This window comes from Rhinoraja longicauda, chromosome 20, assembly GCF_053455715.1.
Source record: "Rhinoraja longicauda isolate Sanriku21f chromosome 20, sRhiLon1.1, whole genome shotgun sequence".
Lineage (NCBI taxonomy): Eukaryota > Metazoa > Chordata > Chondrichthyes > Rajiformes > Arhynchobatidae > Rhinoraja > Rhinoraja longicauda.
In genome coordinates, this window is record NC_135972.1 from 17,923,948 (window position 1) to 17,940,992 (window position 17,045).

At 41.9% G+C, this 17,045-nt stretch overlaps 1 protein-coding gene across 1 annotated transcript in view; it reads left to right on the forward strand.

Annotated features, from left to right (window-relative positions):
- Positions 1–17,045, forward strand: part of pphln1 (periphilin 1) — an 83,902-nt gene that overhangs the window by 24,459 nt on the left and 42,398 nt on the right. Inside the window, exons 7-8 of the mRNA XM_078417465.1 lie at positions 5,701–5,739; positions 16,847–17,034. Coding sequence (XP_078273591.1) covers positions 5,701–5,739; positions 16,847–17,034 — 227 coding nt within the window. The remainder of the gene's footprint in view (positions 1–5,700; positions 5,740–16,846; positions 17,035–17,045) is intronic.

Genomic DNA, 17,045 nt, shown 5'->3' on the forward strand with positions numbered 1-17,045 from the left:
GTAAAGACAAGGATGAATTGTCATCAGTTTTCTGTGTGTTCTTGGCTGTTACTGTTCATTCGTCTGCTGGGAGTAGTGCTGGTTGTGCAGTCTCACAGCAGAGAGAAGGAAGGACCTCCTATATTTCTCCTTCACACACTTGGGGTGAAGGAGTCTGTCACTGAAGGAGCTACTCAGTGCAGTGACAGTGTTCTGCATGGGGTGGGAGTCGTCCAGCAGCGATGTTAACTTTACCATCATCCTCCTCTCTCCCACCACCTGCACTGAGTCGAGGGGGCAACCCAGGACAGAGCTGGCCTTCCTGATCAGCTTGTCGAGTCTCTTCCCTTCCGCTACTGAGATGCTGCTGCTCCAGCAGACCACTCCATAGCATTCTGGCGAGATTCTGGCGATCTCCCTTCTCTGTTCCAGCTCATCATTACCTATAATTCGTCCATTAGCAGTGGTGGTGTCAGTAATTTTAAAGATGGAGTTGTAACTGTGTCTCGCCACACAGTAATGGATATAGAGTTAGTAAAGCAGCGGCTGAGCATACAGCCTTGAGGTGCTCCTTGTGCTGATGGCTATTGAGGAGGAAGCCTTGTTGCCAATTTGTACCGATTGTGTCTGTTGATGGAAGTCGTGGATCCAGTTGCAAAGGGATGCACAGAGACCCAGTTCACTGAGGTTGGTAACGTTTGGAGGAGGTGATGATGTTGGAAGCTGACCTGTAGTCTATGAACACCAGTTAGTGCAGTCACTCTTACTTTAACTCTAAAATTACTACTTGATAGCATTGTTGATGATGCTGGAGGAACGCAGAGGGTCAGACAGCATCTGTGGTAGGAAATGGACAAACAATGTTTCTCTCCTGCTTTTCTGTTCCTGTAACTTCTTGTTTTCTTTCAGAGCTCTATGATCTTTTCGGCTTCCTAATTCTGGATTAACTGTTAAAGTCCTCAATAGGTTCTTGCTGATTCTTGCTCTTTTTCTACCATACAATTTTTTCCTTTACTAAACTGTTTTGGACAATCTTAAAGTTTAGTGAACATTAGCATTTAACTCAACCACTACTCTCTAGGGTTTCCAGAAGACCTGTTGCTCAGATTTTCCCTTTTCTAGCATGTCAGTTCTCAGTTGTTCATCATGAAATGTCAAAGCCGTCGTTAATTTGGCTGGAATGAAAGTATTTTAAACCAATCAACTCCTCAATTTTTTAAAATGGTAAATCTGAAACTTTCCAGCGTTAAGATTGTTTTTAAAGTTGTACTCTTCCTTTTTGAAGATTTGTTTTAAACTGAATCCTACTCAGAAAATCTTTCTGAAGTCGAATCCTGTCCTTGCAAAACTTTTTGTTTTAAGAGTGAGTCTGTTTGTAAGATTTTAAAAAAAAAGAACAGAACAGCCTCTTTCAAACCCTTTATAATGGCACTTCCCCCTCTTTCTTGTCTCGGGATCAATGACGATGCCTGGCAATCATGCTGCAGCTTCTTGCCATTTAGTTGATCGGAATCATCTGTTGGAAGTGAGCAATCCTTCATATTACAATAGATAACATACTATATTTTTGCTAACTGGCTTCATAAATATTAAGGTAAAAAAAAGCTTTGAACATTCCTCATTCAGTCCAAACACAAGTGGTTTGCTATCAAGGATCGATTTGCCATTACTCAGTGGCACTTGCCACTAAATTAGAATTCTGTGTCAAAGACTAGAGTATCACGGCACGTACTTGAGTTGTGTCTTGTTGGAGTGATATTAGTTATGTAAGTTGATAAGCCGGTCCCATTTGTCCATGAAAAGTATGGAAAACAAGCTGGATGAACTTGAGGTAAGATTGACACCTTAAAGTAGTGAGAGACTGCTGTGTGCTCTGTTTCATACATAGTTACATAGACAATAGGTGCAGGTCTCCTCTTACTCCCCTTAGAATCTTTCTTACTCTTTGGAATGAAATGATCCTGCATCTTCTGTATTATTCACAGAAATACCTACGATTGCTGTTCCATCCTTGCTAGGGTCTCTTTCCAGTCAACTTTGGCCTGCTCCTCCCTCATGCCTCCATAGTCCCCTTTGTTCAACTGCAATACTGACATTTCCGATTTTACCTTCTCACTCTCAAGGTTTGTCAGGTGTGACCTGTCTCTTTCATAGAGACGTAGGTCACACCTGACAAACCTGACTGTGCCATTGAGCCCGAAGGCTTTCCTTTCATTAGATGAACCGTATGGTGTCTTCGGGCAAGGTTAGAGGCGGTGAGATCTACTTTCTAATCAATTCCTTGTGCTCAGACGTAGCAGTCCTGGCGAGCTCATGCTTCCCGAACCTGGAATATCTGATTGAAGTGCCATCCCGACTGCCTGCCGAGGGAATTCACTGGCTCTGAATGAATTGTACTCCGCTATCAACAGCCTAGAGACAAAAGGCCCAGAGCCCTGGTCATTGCAGCCAGAGATTTCAATCAAACCAACGTCAGGGTCGTTCGACGAAAGTGCTACCAGCATGTCCCGCTAGAGGACAGAACGCACTCGACCACTGCTACATATCAATAGAAAAGTCTACCGCTCTGTTCCTCGGCCACATTCCGGGAAATCTGATCACCTAGCTGTGCTCTGCTCCCGTGGATGAACTGTGAGGTACATTCCCAGGTGAAGGTTAGGTCTGCGGCATACAAGTCAAACGATCCTGAGACAGATCGCTATGAACTTCGCAAAGCTATCGATGCCAAGAGACAATATCGGGACAAACTTGAGTCCCAGTATAATCATTCGGGCACTTGCAGAATGTGACATGGTCCGAATACTGCAATGGCTGCAAGGAATCAAGGGACATGGGGAATAAGCAGGAAAAGGGTACTGATTTTAGATGATTAGCCATGATCATATTGAATGGCCTACTCCTGCACCTATTTTTCTATGTTTAAAGTGAAGTTAGGCAAAATTATAGTGCATCCCCACCTGATGAAATTAATGTTTTCTATGCTCGCTTTGAGCAGAAGGCTAACGGGGCAATGATATCCATCCCATCAGACTCAAGTGTGCCTCTTCCCAGGGTCACTGTTGCAGAAGTTAGATCAGCCTTCCTGAGGGTGAATCCATGGAAAGCAACCCGGACGGAGTCCCTGGACATAGAAACATAGAAAATAGGTGCAGGAGAAGGCCATTCGGCCCTTCGAGCTAGCACCGCCTTTCATTGTGATCATCCACAATCAGTAACCCTTGCCTGCCTTCTCTCCAAATCCCTTGATTCACCTAGCCCCTGGAGCTCCATCTAGCTCTCTTTAAAATTCATCCAGTGAATTGGCCTCTACTGCCTTCTGTGGCAGAGAATTCCACAAATTCACAACTCTCTGGGTGAAAAGTTTTTTTTCTCATCGCAGTTTTAAATGGCCTCCCCTTTATTCTTAGACTGTGGCCCGTGGTACTGGACTCCACCAACATTGGGAACATTTTTCCTGCATCTAGCTTTTCCAGTCCTTTTATAATTTTATACGTTTCCATAAGATCCCCTCTCATCCTTCTAAATTCCAGTGAATACAAGCCCAGTCTTTCCAGTCTTTCCTCATATGACAGTTCTGCCATCCTGGGGATTAACCTCGTGAACCTACGCTGCACTGCCTCAATAATGTCCTTCCTCAAATTAGGAGACCAAAAATGCACACAGTGCTCCAGATGTGGTCTCACCAGGGTTTTATACAACTGCAGAAGGACCTCTTTACTCCTATACCCAAATCATGTCCTTCGAAGTTGCACGAACCAACTAGCAGGAGTATTCACCTACATCTTTATCTCTTCCTACTCTGTTCTGAGGTAACCACCTGCTGCAAGAAGATTACTATCATCCTGGTGCTGAAGAAAAGCAAGACCTCATGCCTTAAAGACTACCGTCCAGTGACCTTGACATCCACCATCCTGAAGTGCATTGAGAGGCTAGTTATGGAATGTATTAATTCTGGTCTATCAAGCAACTTTGAACCTCTGCAGTTTGCTACCACCACAACAGGTCCGCGCTGGTCCATCTCCCTGGTCCTGCACTATGATAATTCTCAACACCGGTGCCCCACAAGGATGTGTTCTTGGCTCCATAAGGGATAGGAGTATAATTAGGCCATTCAGCCCATCAAGTCTACTCCGCCATTCAATCATGGCTGATCTATCTCTACTAACCCCATTTTCCTGCCTTCTCCCCATAACCTCTGACACCTGTACTAATCAAGAATCTATCTATCTCTGCCTTAAAAATATCCTCTGACTTGGCCTCCACAGCCTTCTGTGGCAAAGAATTCCACAGATTGACCACTCTCTGGCTAAAGACATTTCTCCTTGTCTCCTTCCTAAAAGAACGTCCTTTAATTTTGAGACTATGACCTTTGGTCCTAGACTCTCCCACTAGTGGAAACATCCTCTCCACGTCCACTCATTCCAAACCTTTCACTATTCTGTATGTTTCAATGAGGTCCCCCCTCATTCTTCTAAACTCCAGCGAGTACAGGCCCAGGGCCGACAAACGTTCATCATAGGTTAACCTACCCATTCCTGGGATCATTTTTGTAAACCTATGAAATTTCTCCAGAGCCAGCACATCCTTATGGTGCAAAAAAAATTACTCACAATATTCCAAATGTGGCCTTACCAGCACCTTATAGAGCTCAACGTTACATAATTTCATTTTGGGCACCATATCTGAGGAAGGATGTGCTGGCTCTGGAGTTGCAGCCATCTTTATTTACCATTTCATCCCATACATTTTTACATAAGTTTCAGAATATAGTCATCCAGGTGTTATTCTATTCACCCCCTTGTTTATCCTCATCTTTGCGAATTCATATTGCTTCATTCTGTGAATTAGGTTTGTCTATTTCTGTCGGATTCTTTTCTGATTTCTTGCTGCACAACAATTATTATTTTTTCTATGCCACACTGAAGATAAATTTCACAGAAATCACTTGAAATGAATACCAGGATAATGAAAAATGACCAGAAGTAAATTTTCAGAGATATTTATAGGGTTTGAGAAAAATATAAGAACTAACGGTGGACTTGAAAACTCATCATATGCCGAATAGCAAAATCAGCCCTTTATTCAATTAATTTACAGAAGGTTAAGATTAAGGGCAGAGCCAATATGGGAGTGAATAGGTTCCCTTACGGATCAACCATATCGAAGTCCTTGCTGAACTCCATACAGCCTATATCTACTGCCTTGTCCTTATTGTCCTCCTTGGTGAATTTAAAAAACAAATTGTGCGATTTTGGGCATTTTTGCTCCCATGCGCAAAGCTCTGCTGGCTATAATAATTCAAATTATAATTTAATGCACATGGCATATTTCTTTTAAGCCTATTATTATTTGTGGCTGGCGTGAAGAACAAAATGTAAGTTCCAGATGGTCTCCAGTTTATTCCATGAGAACCTATGACACTAAATGAGAACATCTACAAGTACAGTTCCAATTTCATTGCCAGTCATCTGATGGTCTTCAAAAATAGATTGTAATTATTGTTAGATTTAAACATGGTTATTAGAGTTCAACAGTTAATGAGTAAAATTAAATGCTTTGATTCAAGCTATCCTAACAAATAAAATTTGATAAAATTAATTGTTGCCAATCTTTTCTATTCACGTATTACTGGAATTTTTCATGACATTGGAGGAGTTCTGTTATAGAAAATAAACAGATTTTATGCTGAAAATGTTTTTATTTGAATTGTGTTTCTCATAGGGGAACCAAGACAAAGAGATATGCTGATGATGGTAACAGGTAGGCTGTGGATTTCACTACTTCAAAAGTTCACCTCTGCATTATTCTCATCTTCACAGCAAATGAGGAATTTGTCAAATAGCTGGTTCTTTCTTTTCTGTGTCTTTGCCCTAAACTCCTCTTTTCTGAGTAACTTTGTCCATGTGTTCTCCTCTGTTTATCCTCCACCTTTACCGTGAATTCCACTAAACTGACGACCATCATACTTCTCTTGACTTTGTTAACAATTAACATTCCTCAAGATCACTCCCAAATCTAGTGCCATCTGCTGCTCAAAATTAAGCAGCCCATGACATTTTACAGCTTAGTAATCCATTTCCAATGCCACTTTCCTCCCCAAAGTCCTTTTACATAGTGGCACCTCTCAAAACCGATTATGTTATATTTGACCAGGATTGGCAATGTAAATTGTGCATCTGAATCGTAACTAATTTTGATTCAACTTTGTGTTTCTTTTTGATTTTTCTGTTGCTGAAAATGTAATCTCTGCCGTTGTCTGTTGTAAAAATCTATGTCAACAAGTTTCTGATCATGTTCTCCCTTTGCAAACGACCCTTGTTCTTTCTCACCCTCACTTATTTTATGTTGGCTTCTTTCAGGCAAAGACTCAAATTTTAATACTCATTCTTTAACACTTTCAAGGCTGTGAACTTCATTTTGTTTGCACTCTCCTTTAGCTCTTCTAGCTTTGTAGTGATCTGTATCCCCCTCTTTCTGGCCTCTTGGTTGTTGTCCAATTTAATGGTTCCAACTGCCAAGCTCCTCAGCTCTGGAATCCCCTTTCAGACCTTCTCCACTATGCTTCTCTTGCCTCCCTTAGCACAGTGCTTAAAACCTATTGACTAATCAGCTTTTATGGTGGTGCAAAATGGCCTAATTTTATTTTATAGCAGTCCTCCGAAATGCTTTAAGATGTCTTTGTGAAACTACTGCACATAAATACAAGCCAATGTTATTTGACTGCGCTGAATTTTATCTTGTTTCGAAGGATGCAGGCAGTAGCAATTAGCTATTTCATACAGCACAGAAACAGTCCTTTCTGCCCACTATGAACTTTGAGTGCTCATTTTCCAACACTTGCTCTGCTCCCACTTATGCTTTGAAGATTCATATGCTCTTCTTGATACTAAATATTATGAGAGCTTCTACTCCAGGCTGTGCATTCCAGATTCCAACCACCATTTGGGGGGAAATATTCTTCCTTAAATCCCCTCTAATCTTCCTAAATATTACCTTAAACATTTGTCAGCTGGTTTTAGAGATCTCGGATACAGGCTTAAGGTCTGATAAAGGTACTTGACCCGAAATGTCACCCATTCCTTCTTTCCAGAGATGCTGCCTGTCCTGCTGAGTTACTCCAGCACTTTGTGTCTACCTTCGATTTAAACCAGCATCTGCAGTTCTTTCCTTGGCGCAAGTTTCTTGTTCTATTAGCTCTCCTCAAATGCATCGCCTCACTCTTAAATTCCATCTGCCATTATTCTTCCCACTTTTATCAACAGGTCTCTGGCCTAAGGATAGCCAGTTTTGATCAACAAAACTACCAATTTTTTGCATAGACAAAGAACTAGAGACATTCATTTGTCTCCATAATGCATTAATGGCTCCTTTTACCAATGTTTGTGTAATCTTCAAACTTACTAATCATATGTCCTGTATTTGCATCTAAATCATTCCAGTATTTAGCAATGAGCAGGTGTCCCAGTACCAATCTCTGCAGTACATCTTTTATCACATGCTTCCAGTCACAAAAGCAACTGACTAGCATCACCCTCTGTCTTCTATTACCACGCAGATTTTCACATTTTTCGATTTGCTTCTGTTAAAGGTTGTCAGGCTATTTCATGTGCTTGTCCATCAGATTATACTTTTGCCTCATTTTGTGCTCGTGAATAATTCCGAAGAATAGGAGTGCAATTGGAATCATGTTAAAGGAGTAATTAAAGCATTATATTTAGAAATGAACGGATGACGCTGCTGCAGTGCTGGACGCTCAGTGTGGACCATTTTCCTGTCTGCTGGGGTGTATGGTTATGCTAGGCACCTGTTAGCAGATGCTGGGCTGTCATGCACCTGGTATGAAATCCTGCCCTTTGCATGTCCTTCTTGAGTAATGAATTACTCCATGGCTCATTTTGCAGAGATTGCCTGTGGGAGGTGATGTTAGCTGGGCTGAGGTGATTGGTGTGACTGCTAAGCACTGAGAAATAGGGTTCTGCGCGGAACACTTGCTGGCAGGATGAGTGCTGGCCATGCTGGGAATTGACAGTAACTTCTGTACGTCGACAGACTGCCCAGATTGGAAGTTGTTATCTCCAATCTCTCGATTGGCTGAATGGCTCTCCAAAGCCCAGAGATTCCTTCTGTGGTAACAAGTTCAATAGCCAGTGATTGTCCTTTAAAAGAAGTTGGAGTACAAAATACATGGGATCTTTGCTGAGATTGTGCAAGGCTTTTGTCAGTCCCCATTTGGATTATTACATGCAGTTTTGATTATTGTGCCAAATGAAGAATATTGGAGCCTTGGAGTAAATACACATTCGCCTGATTAATTCTTGGGAGATTGTCCTCAGAGAATATGTTACATTTAAAAAAATGTAAAAGCATGAAGGATGATCTTGATATGTGCACGATTGATAGATGCCATCGGGTTGTGTCCTCCAGCTGGAGTGTCTAGAACTACCTCAGAGGGCTATGGGTGTTTAATGGTGTTTTTCAGAGGATATGGGGGTAGAGAAGTCACTGATTTCAGTGTTTCAGAGGATATAGGGATTAGGAGGGGGTTGGGGAAATGAACAAAGCACAGGATATTGCACAATCTTGTGATTGTTTGCCCAGGTTTGAATAGGTCTACTTGGTTCTGTTTCTTGAATTATTGTGTATGTGTATCTGAGTTTATATGAAGAGCATGAGTAAAACTTTCCCAAAATGTTAATCTGCAAGTCGAGTTGGTAGTAAAGAAATCAAACTCAATGCTAGCATTTATTTCAAGAGGGCTTGTATACAAAAATAGGGATGTAATGCTGAGGCTCTCTAAGGTGCTGGTAAGGCCGCATTTGGAATATTGTGAGCAATTTTGGATACCAGATCTGAGGAAGGATGTGCTGGCTCTGGAGAGGGTCCAGAGGAGGTTTACAAGAATGATTCCAGGAATGAGGAGGTTACCCTATGATGAACATTTGTCGGCACTGGGCCTGTACTTTTAGAAGAATGAGGGGGGACCTAATTGAAACATACAGAATAGTGAAAGGCTTGGATAGAGTGGATGTGGAGAGGATATTTCCACTCGTGGGAGAGTCTAGGACTAGAGGTCATAGCCTCAGGATTAAAGGACGTTATTTTAGGAAGGCGATGAGGAGAAATTTCTTTAGTCAGAGGGTGGTGAATCTGTGGAATTGTTTGCCACAGAAGGCTGTGGAGGCCAAATCAGCGGATAATTTTAAGGCAGAGATAGATTCTTGATTAGTACACGTGTCAGAGGTTATGGGGAGAATGGGGTTAGGAGGGAGAGATAAATCAGCCATGATTGAATGGTGGAGTAGACTTGATGGGCCGAATGCCCTAATTCTACTCCTAAGATTTATGACCTTATGAGTGTTATAAATTATGGCAGTGCAAGGTTAGATGTTAGTGTGTTTATTTTGCTAAATCGTGTCAACAATGGAAATATTTTCCAGCATTGCATCCTGTTATAGGGCAAATTAATCAGGAATGGCACTTGAGCTAATGCCTCCTCGTCATCTTGAATGTGGGTGTTATTATGAGGATGAGCCTCTTTGACTCCACATCTATGGGGATGGTGATTTTGTGCCTTCTCACCAAATGAGGGTCACACTTCCTTAAGTCCAGTGTCTCTCTAGCAGCAGAAAACAAAAAAGAAAGTCAGTAGAGATTGTTCTTTCCTGACATCAAGAAACCTAACCTCAATTGATGCAGAAAAGTGTGCGAGGTTGAAGAGGTTTTAATCGGGACCTCAGAAGTTTGCCATTTATTTTCGGACTGGTCTCTCTAGATGTATTGCAATTTTCATGAGGTTAGTGACCTGACCATGTTTCTGAGCCACACCAACATGAATAGAAGTAATTTAACATAGTGCAAAGGAATACCACGAATATTTTGAAGTATTACAATTCTCAGAAGTTGTCCAAGAGCAAACTATTATAGATTCCGTAATTTCAAATAAAAATGAAAAATGCTGGAAATACTTAGCTTGGTGAACCAGCAAAGAAAGAAACAGTTGTCATTTCTAGCTGAAGTTTTTATTAGACCTGATGCAAGGACACAAACCCCTAAAACTTACTCAGTTTCTTTCTCCACATATGCTGCCTGACCTGTTTACAGAATCTTCTGGTGATCCTCAAAACAGTGGCATAAGTATGTTTACAGCTGTGGTTATGTGTAGTTACTGGTAACTATTGACCGAGTTCTGTTATCCTTAATATTTTCCCTCATGGAGATATGTAAATATGACACATTTTTGGCATTGCCATATTTTCAAATGAGTTATTTACCAAGTTGGTGAAACTAATTAAAACAACTGATTATTTTGTTTCATAACAAAATTAATAGAATTTTGTAATAACTTGGAAGTTTGTAATAAATAATGGAAACTTAGATTAATAAGTTTGAGTTGTTTAAGAATGCTTACAAATTCAAGTTAACAAATCTTCTTGTCCCTTCAGCTCAGGTTAATCACTAAGGATTGAACGGAAATGTTATCATGTTAAAAGAAATTTAAAGTAAATCATAATTATTAACCCACAACTAGAAAATGTCAGAGGATTAAGTAGAAAGGTGAGGTGTAATGGTAGAAACTTCAATGCAGATACAAATTCATCACAATTTCTCCCTCCTGGTTGCCCTTATTAAATATAATTGTCTATTTTTAAGTTGGTTTTAGGTATGCATACTTTCCTGTATAATATATTTATAGACTTACCTTCAGCAACATTTGTTTCTTGTTTTGTGTTAAATGAATGCATACTTGTACACATTAGGACTTAAATCAAAAAACAATCCTTATGGTTCTTGGGGAAACTGGCATGGGAAACTTAACCCACTTGCTATTTAATGCATTCTCAAATTTCTCAATTAAATGTGACTGAAATGTGCTATTTTATGTACAGAGCTTTCTTATGTTAGGTTGTTAGCTTTTTCTTAATATACAGCAACTCTTTAACTTTGAAAAAAAATTATATTTATGCCAAATTATTTTCTCACTTATTTATAATGTTGAGATCATGATACAAAATGCATAACCTCTCGATCGTGAAATATAGCAAAGACAAATCGGTCTTATAAAGCCTACTCATTTTGTCATGAGGTACAAATCCAACTGTTGTTCACACAAAATCTAGGTGCTATCAATCACTGTTGAGTACAAAATTAGATAAGTGCATTTAGGTATTCACTTGCTGTTGTGTTAATAAAATAATACTGATGGAAAAAACAAGCCTTATTTTTGAAAGCGAATAGAGTTATAAACCTGTATGAAACCGCGATTGATATAAATTGATGGAGTAACTCAGCGGGTCAGGCAGCATCTCTGGAGAAAATGGTTAGATGATGTTTTGGGTTGGGACCCAGGCTCCCGTCCCGAAATGTCACCTATCCAGTTCCTCCAGAGATACTGCCTGACCCGCTGAGTTATTCCAGCATTTTGTGTCTATCTTTGCTATAAATGAGCATCTTTTTCATTACAATGGTAATCAGGTGATTATCTGATTTGGATATAAAGATTAAATAAATTGCAGGATTTAAAAATATATAAATGCATCAGACTCTTTGGAAATGCCTCTGAATCTGGTTACTGCGAGGTCTTTATTACAGTTGAAGTTTTAAAATATTCAACACAACAGTTGAATTATCAGTTTTTGTGTATACTGTTCCTGAGTTAGTGTATATATGTATGATGAGGGGGTTGTTCAGCTGCCTGTTAAAATAGCTGGGAAGAAACTGACCCTGAATCTGGAGGTATGCATTTTCAAACTTCTGTAACTCTTGCCTGATGGGAGAGGGGAGAAAAGAGGGTGACTGGGGTGAGACTGGACCTTGATCATGCTGGTGGTCCTGCTGAGGCAGTGTGAAGTGTAGATGAAGTCAGTGGGTGGGAGATTGGTTTGTGTGATGGTCTGGGCTACGTCCACAACTCTCTGCAGTTTCTTGTGGCCTTGAATGCAGCCGTTCCAAAATCAGGCTGGATGTATCCCGATAAAATGGGCGGCACAGTGGTGCCACGGTAGAGATGCTGCTACAGTGCCAGAGACTCGGGTTCGATCTTGAGTGCGGATGCTGTCTGTATGGAGTGTGTGCATTCTCCCTGAGACTGCGGGGGTTTCTTTGGGTGATCCGGTTCCCTATTAACTTCGAAAGACGTACAGATTTGTAAATTAATTGGCTTCGTTAAATTGTAAATTGACCCTCGTGTGTAGGATAGTGCTAGTGTACTGGGTGATTGCTGGTCGGCGCAGAATCTGTATATCCAAAATGAAATGCTTTCTACGGTGCATCTGTAGAAGTTGGTGATGGTTGTTGGAGACATGCAGAACTTTCTAAGCCTTCTAAGGAAGTAGAGGCATTTGTGTGCTTTCTTGGCCATAGCTTCGATATGGCTGGTCCAGGACAAATTGCTGCTGATATTTATTCCTACGAACTTGATGCTTTCGACCATCTCTACTTCGGCGTCATCAATGTATACAAGGGTGTGTGTACTGCTTTGCTTCCTGAAGTCAATCACAATCTCCTTTGTCTTGCTGTTATTGAGGTAGAAGTTGTTGCTTTGGCACCAAGTTAGAAGGTTCACAATCTGCTTTTGGTACTCCATCTTATTAGTTGATACCCGGCCCACTGCAATGGCGTAATCTGCAAACTTGTAAATTGAGTTGCGATAGTGTTTGGCTGCAATGTGTGTATAAATGTGGCAGTTATGTGTGTATAAAGAGTATAGTTGGGGGCTGATAACGTAACCTTGTGGGGCACCAGTGTTGAGAATTATTGTAGAGGATGAATTGTCACCTATTATCACTGATTGTGGTCTATTAGTCAGGAATGTGAGGATCCAGTTGCAAAGGGGAGTGCTGATTCCAAGTTCTACAAATTTAGAGATGAGCTTCGTGGGGATATGGTATTGATAGAAGAACTATAGTCAATGAAATGGAACCTGACGTCAGTGTCTAGGGTTGAGTGTAGGGCCAGGAAGATGGCATTAGCCATGGACCTGTTGTGGCGTAAGACGAACTGCAGTGGATCAAGGCTGTGAGATAGGCTGCCTTAAATGTGTGACATAACCAATAAAGGCACTTCGTGATGAAGGATGTCAAGGCTACTGGACGGTAGTCATTAAGGCATGGGATCTTGCTTTTCTGAGGCAGCGGGGTGGTGGTGGTCTTTAAGTAGGGGGGTACATCAGTGCAGGGAGAGATTAAGATGCCCGTGAATACTCCTGCTACGTCGTCCATGCAGTTCCAAAAGACACGGCCAGGGACTCCTGTTGCTTTCCTTGGCTTCACGCTCAGGAAGGCCGATCTAACTTCTGCAACAGCGACTATGGGAAAGGCACATTCGAGTCTGACGGGATGGATGTCATCGTCCTGTTGGTCACCATCTCAAATCGACCATAGAATGCATTAAGTTCATCGGGGAGGGCCGCATTATCATTAGTGATGCTGCCTGACTGCTGTTTAGCCCATTATAGTTTTCAGTCCTTGCCAGAGCCTCTTAGTATTCCTGATGGCTTTATGAAGATCACAATGAGATTTCTTGTATGGCTCAGGATCATTTCACTTGTGCGCTGCAGTCTTGGCCTTCACCTGGGAATGGACTTCATGGTTTCATCCAAGGTTTTGGGGAACACTCAGATTGTGTGTCTCAGCACGCATTCCTCTAAGTACTCACTCATGAAGTCAATCACGTCAGTGGCATACTCATTCATGTTGGCTGCAAATTCCCTGTATAAGGAGCAGTCCACTGACTCAAAGCAGTCACGTGGGATGTCATCTGTTTCTGCAGAGAAGCACTAAGTGACTTTCTGTAGCGGATCTTCCTGCTTCACCTTTTGTTTGTAGGCAGGGAGTAAAAGCCCAGCTAGATGAACAGATTTCCCGAAATGTGGCCGGGGAATGGAGCAGTAGGCATTTTGATGGGTGTGTAGTCATGGTGGGGGGTGTTCTGGCCCCTGGTGGGAAAAGAGACATGCTGATAGTATTTTTGGTAGTACTTGAGTTTGGCTTGATTGAAGTCCCCGGCTACTTCGGGGTACTTTGACCAGGTCGTTGGAGTGTTTGTCTCAAGGCTAATGATAGCAGAGTACAGTTAATTCAGAGTAAACAACATCAGCATGGGGAGGGATGTAGCCTGCTATCAGGATAGCTGAGGTGAATTCCTGTGGCACGTAGTAGGAATGGCACATTACAGTTAGATATTCCAGGTGCGGCAGCAAGGGCTCGCCAAGACCGCCACGTCTAAGTACCACGAGGTATTGATTAGCATGCAGACCCCTCCACCTCTAACGTTGCTCGAAGATGACGTGCGGTCCATCCGGTAAAGAGAGAAGCCCTCGGGTTGAATGGCATGGTCAGGTATACCAGGGTGAGCCATGTCTCCATAAAACGAGCATGCAGCAGTAACTCAGTTCTCTAAAGTAAGTTAGTCTGGCTTTAAGTTCTTCCAGCTTGTTCTCTATAGACCACACTTAACACTTAGCCAGTAGTTGTGCTAATGAGGAGGGACTTGAAACCACGCTATTTCAGTCTCAACTGCATCCCAGCGTGCTTCCCTCTTTTCCTCAAAAGGTGGCAGCAATTCGGCCCTTTGAGTCGGGCCCCAGGCTGGCCTCAGCATTGGATGGCCTGGGAGGTGAGTGATGAGAGCATCAGGCCATCATGGAGTCCTTTCCCCATTTAGAAGATAGTCCTTGCCTTTATTCCTACAACCTAAGTGCATGACTGCACACTTTGCTACGCAGTATTTCATCCGCCCACTCTCCCAACCTGTGCAAATCCTGCAGACTCACGACTTCCTCTCCACCCCTCCATCTATTTTTGTATCATCCACAAACCTGGCCATAAAGACATCAATACCGTTATCCAAATAATTAATATATAACATGAAATGTAGCAGATCTTACACTGACCCCTGCAGAGCAGCAGTAGAGACCAGCAGCCAACCAGAAAAAGCCCCCTTTATTTCCACTTTGCCGTCTGCCAATCTGCTATCTTCTATCCATCTAGTTTCTTCCCTCTAATACCATGAGCTCTAATCTTGTTTTTTAGCCTCTTGTGCAGCGCCTTATCAAAGGCCTTCTGAAAATCCATGTAAACAGAATCCACTAACTCTTTTTTGTCTATCCTGCTATTTACTTTTTTTAGTTTAGTTTAGAGATACAGCGTGGAAACAGGCCCTTCGGCCCACCGAGTCCACACCGACCAGCGATCCCCGCACAGTAACAATATCCTAGACACATTAGGGACAATTTACATTTATACCAAGCCAATGAACCTACAAACCTGTCCACCTTTGGAGTGTGGGAGGAAACTGAAGATCTCGGCGAAAACCGACACGGTCACGGGAAGAACGTACAAACTCTGTACAGACAACACCCGTAGTCGGGATCAAACCCAGATCTCTTGCGCTGAAAGTGCTGTAAGGCAGCAATTCTAATGCTGCCCCACCTTCCTCAAAGAATTCCAACAGATTTGTCAGGCAAGATCTCCCATGACAAAACTTTGGCATATTTTATCATGTACTTCTCAGTACTCAGAAACCTCATCCTTAAATCTAAAATCATAACAACCATTGAAATCAGGCTAACTGGTCTATAATTTCCCATCTTTTGCCTCGATCCCTTCTTGAATAGTGGAGTAATATTTGTTTTCTTCTGTGAGCACTCCTGACAAATGATTCTTGATAGACCACTACTAGTGCCTCCACAATCTCTAAAGATACCTCTTTCAGATCCCAGGGGCGTAGTCCATCTGATCCAGGTGACTTATCCACCTTCAGACCTTTCAGCTTCCCAAGCATCTTCTGAGCAATAGCAACTACACTAACTTCTGCTCGGTTCACAGAGCTTCACATGCACCTCATCTACTGCATCCGGTGTTCCCTATGTGGGCTCCTGTATATTGGCAAGACCAAGTGAAGACTCGGCAACTGCTTTGCCAAACTCTCGCGCTCGGTCCTCCATGGCCTACAGGATCTCCCGGTCTTTAACCTATTTAACTTCCCTTCTCATTCCCGTACTGCCCTTTTTGACCTGGGCCGCCTCCATTGCCAGTGTGAGGCCACATGCAAACTGGAGGAATGGCACATTATATGTTGTTGGGGAGCATATAATCCAACAGTTAGAACATTGAATTTTCCAATTTTTAGAGATACACCGCAGAAACAGGCCCTTTCAACCCACCGGGTCCGCGCCGACCAGTGATCCCCTCACATTAACACTATCCTATATCTACTAGGGTCAATTTTTTTTACATTTACCAAGCCAATTAACCTACATACCTGTACGTCTTTGGAGTGTGGGAGGAAACCGAAGATCTCGGAGAAAACCCACGCAGGTCACGGGGAGAACATACAAACTCCGTACAGACAACACCCATAGTCTGGATCGAACCTGGGTCTCCTGTGCTGCATTCACTGTAAGGCAGCAACTCTACCGCTGCGCCACCGTGCCGCCCTAAAATTAATTAATTTAAATTAACTAACCCACAACAACCTCCCATCATTTTGCAACTCTTAAACCTCTTGGGCCGCTTCATTTGTAGCTAGAGGCTTGATTTGGAGAAAACACTTATAAAACTTGATTTTAGTTATGACTTTTATCACAGTAAGTCGTAGTATCTGAAGACCATGAAAATATGTCATGATGATTGGAAGGCAGATGTACATAAGCAATGCAAGATTTAGAGGATACACACAGTATATAAAAATATTATAATGTATTACATGGACCAATAACAAAATAGTTTCTATCCTGAAAGATTGCCTATCCTTAAAATACTGTATAGGTATTTCTTTGACTTTATAATCTTTAAAACACAATATGAGAATTGTAAAGAATAAGTACAATAACAAAGTATTTTAAGTGGATTGTTTGGTATTCTGACAGGGATAACTCAAGAAGAAAGAACTTCTATATCTCCCCACACGTAAGAGAGCGTTCACCTCATAAAAGGGAAGCTCCCTATTACAGAAGAGAATCTCCTCACAGCCACTCTGGATCAAGCATCAGCAGCAGAAGCCACTCCCCTGAAAAAAGCAAGCAGCTGTCATCCTACCAGTCCCAATACGTTAAAAGTAAGTATATA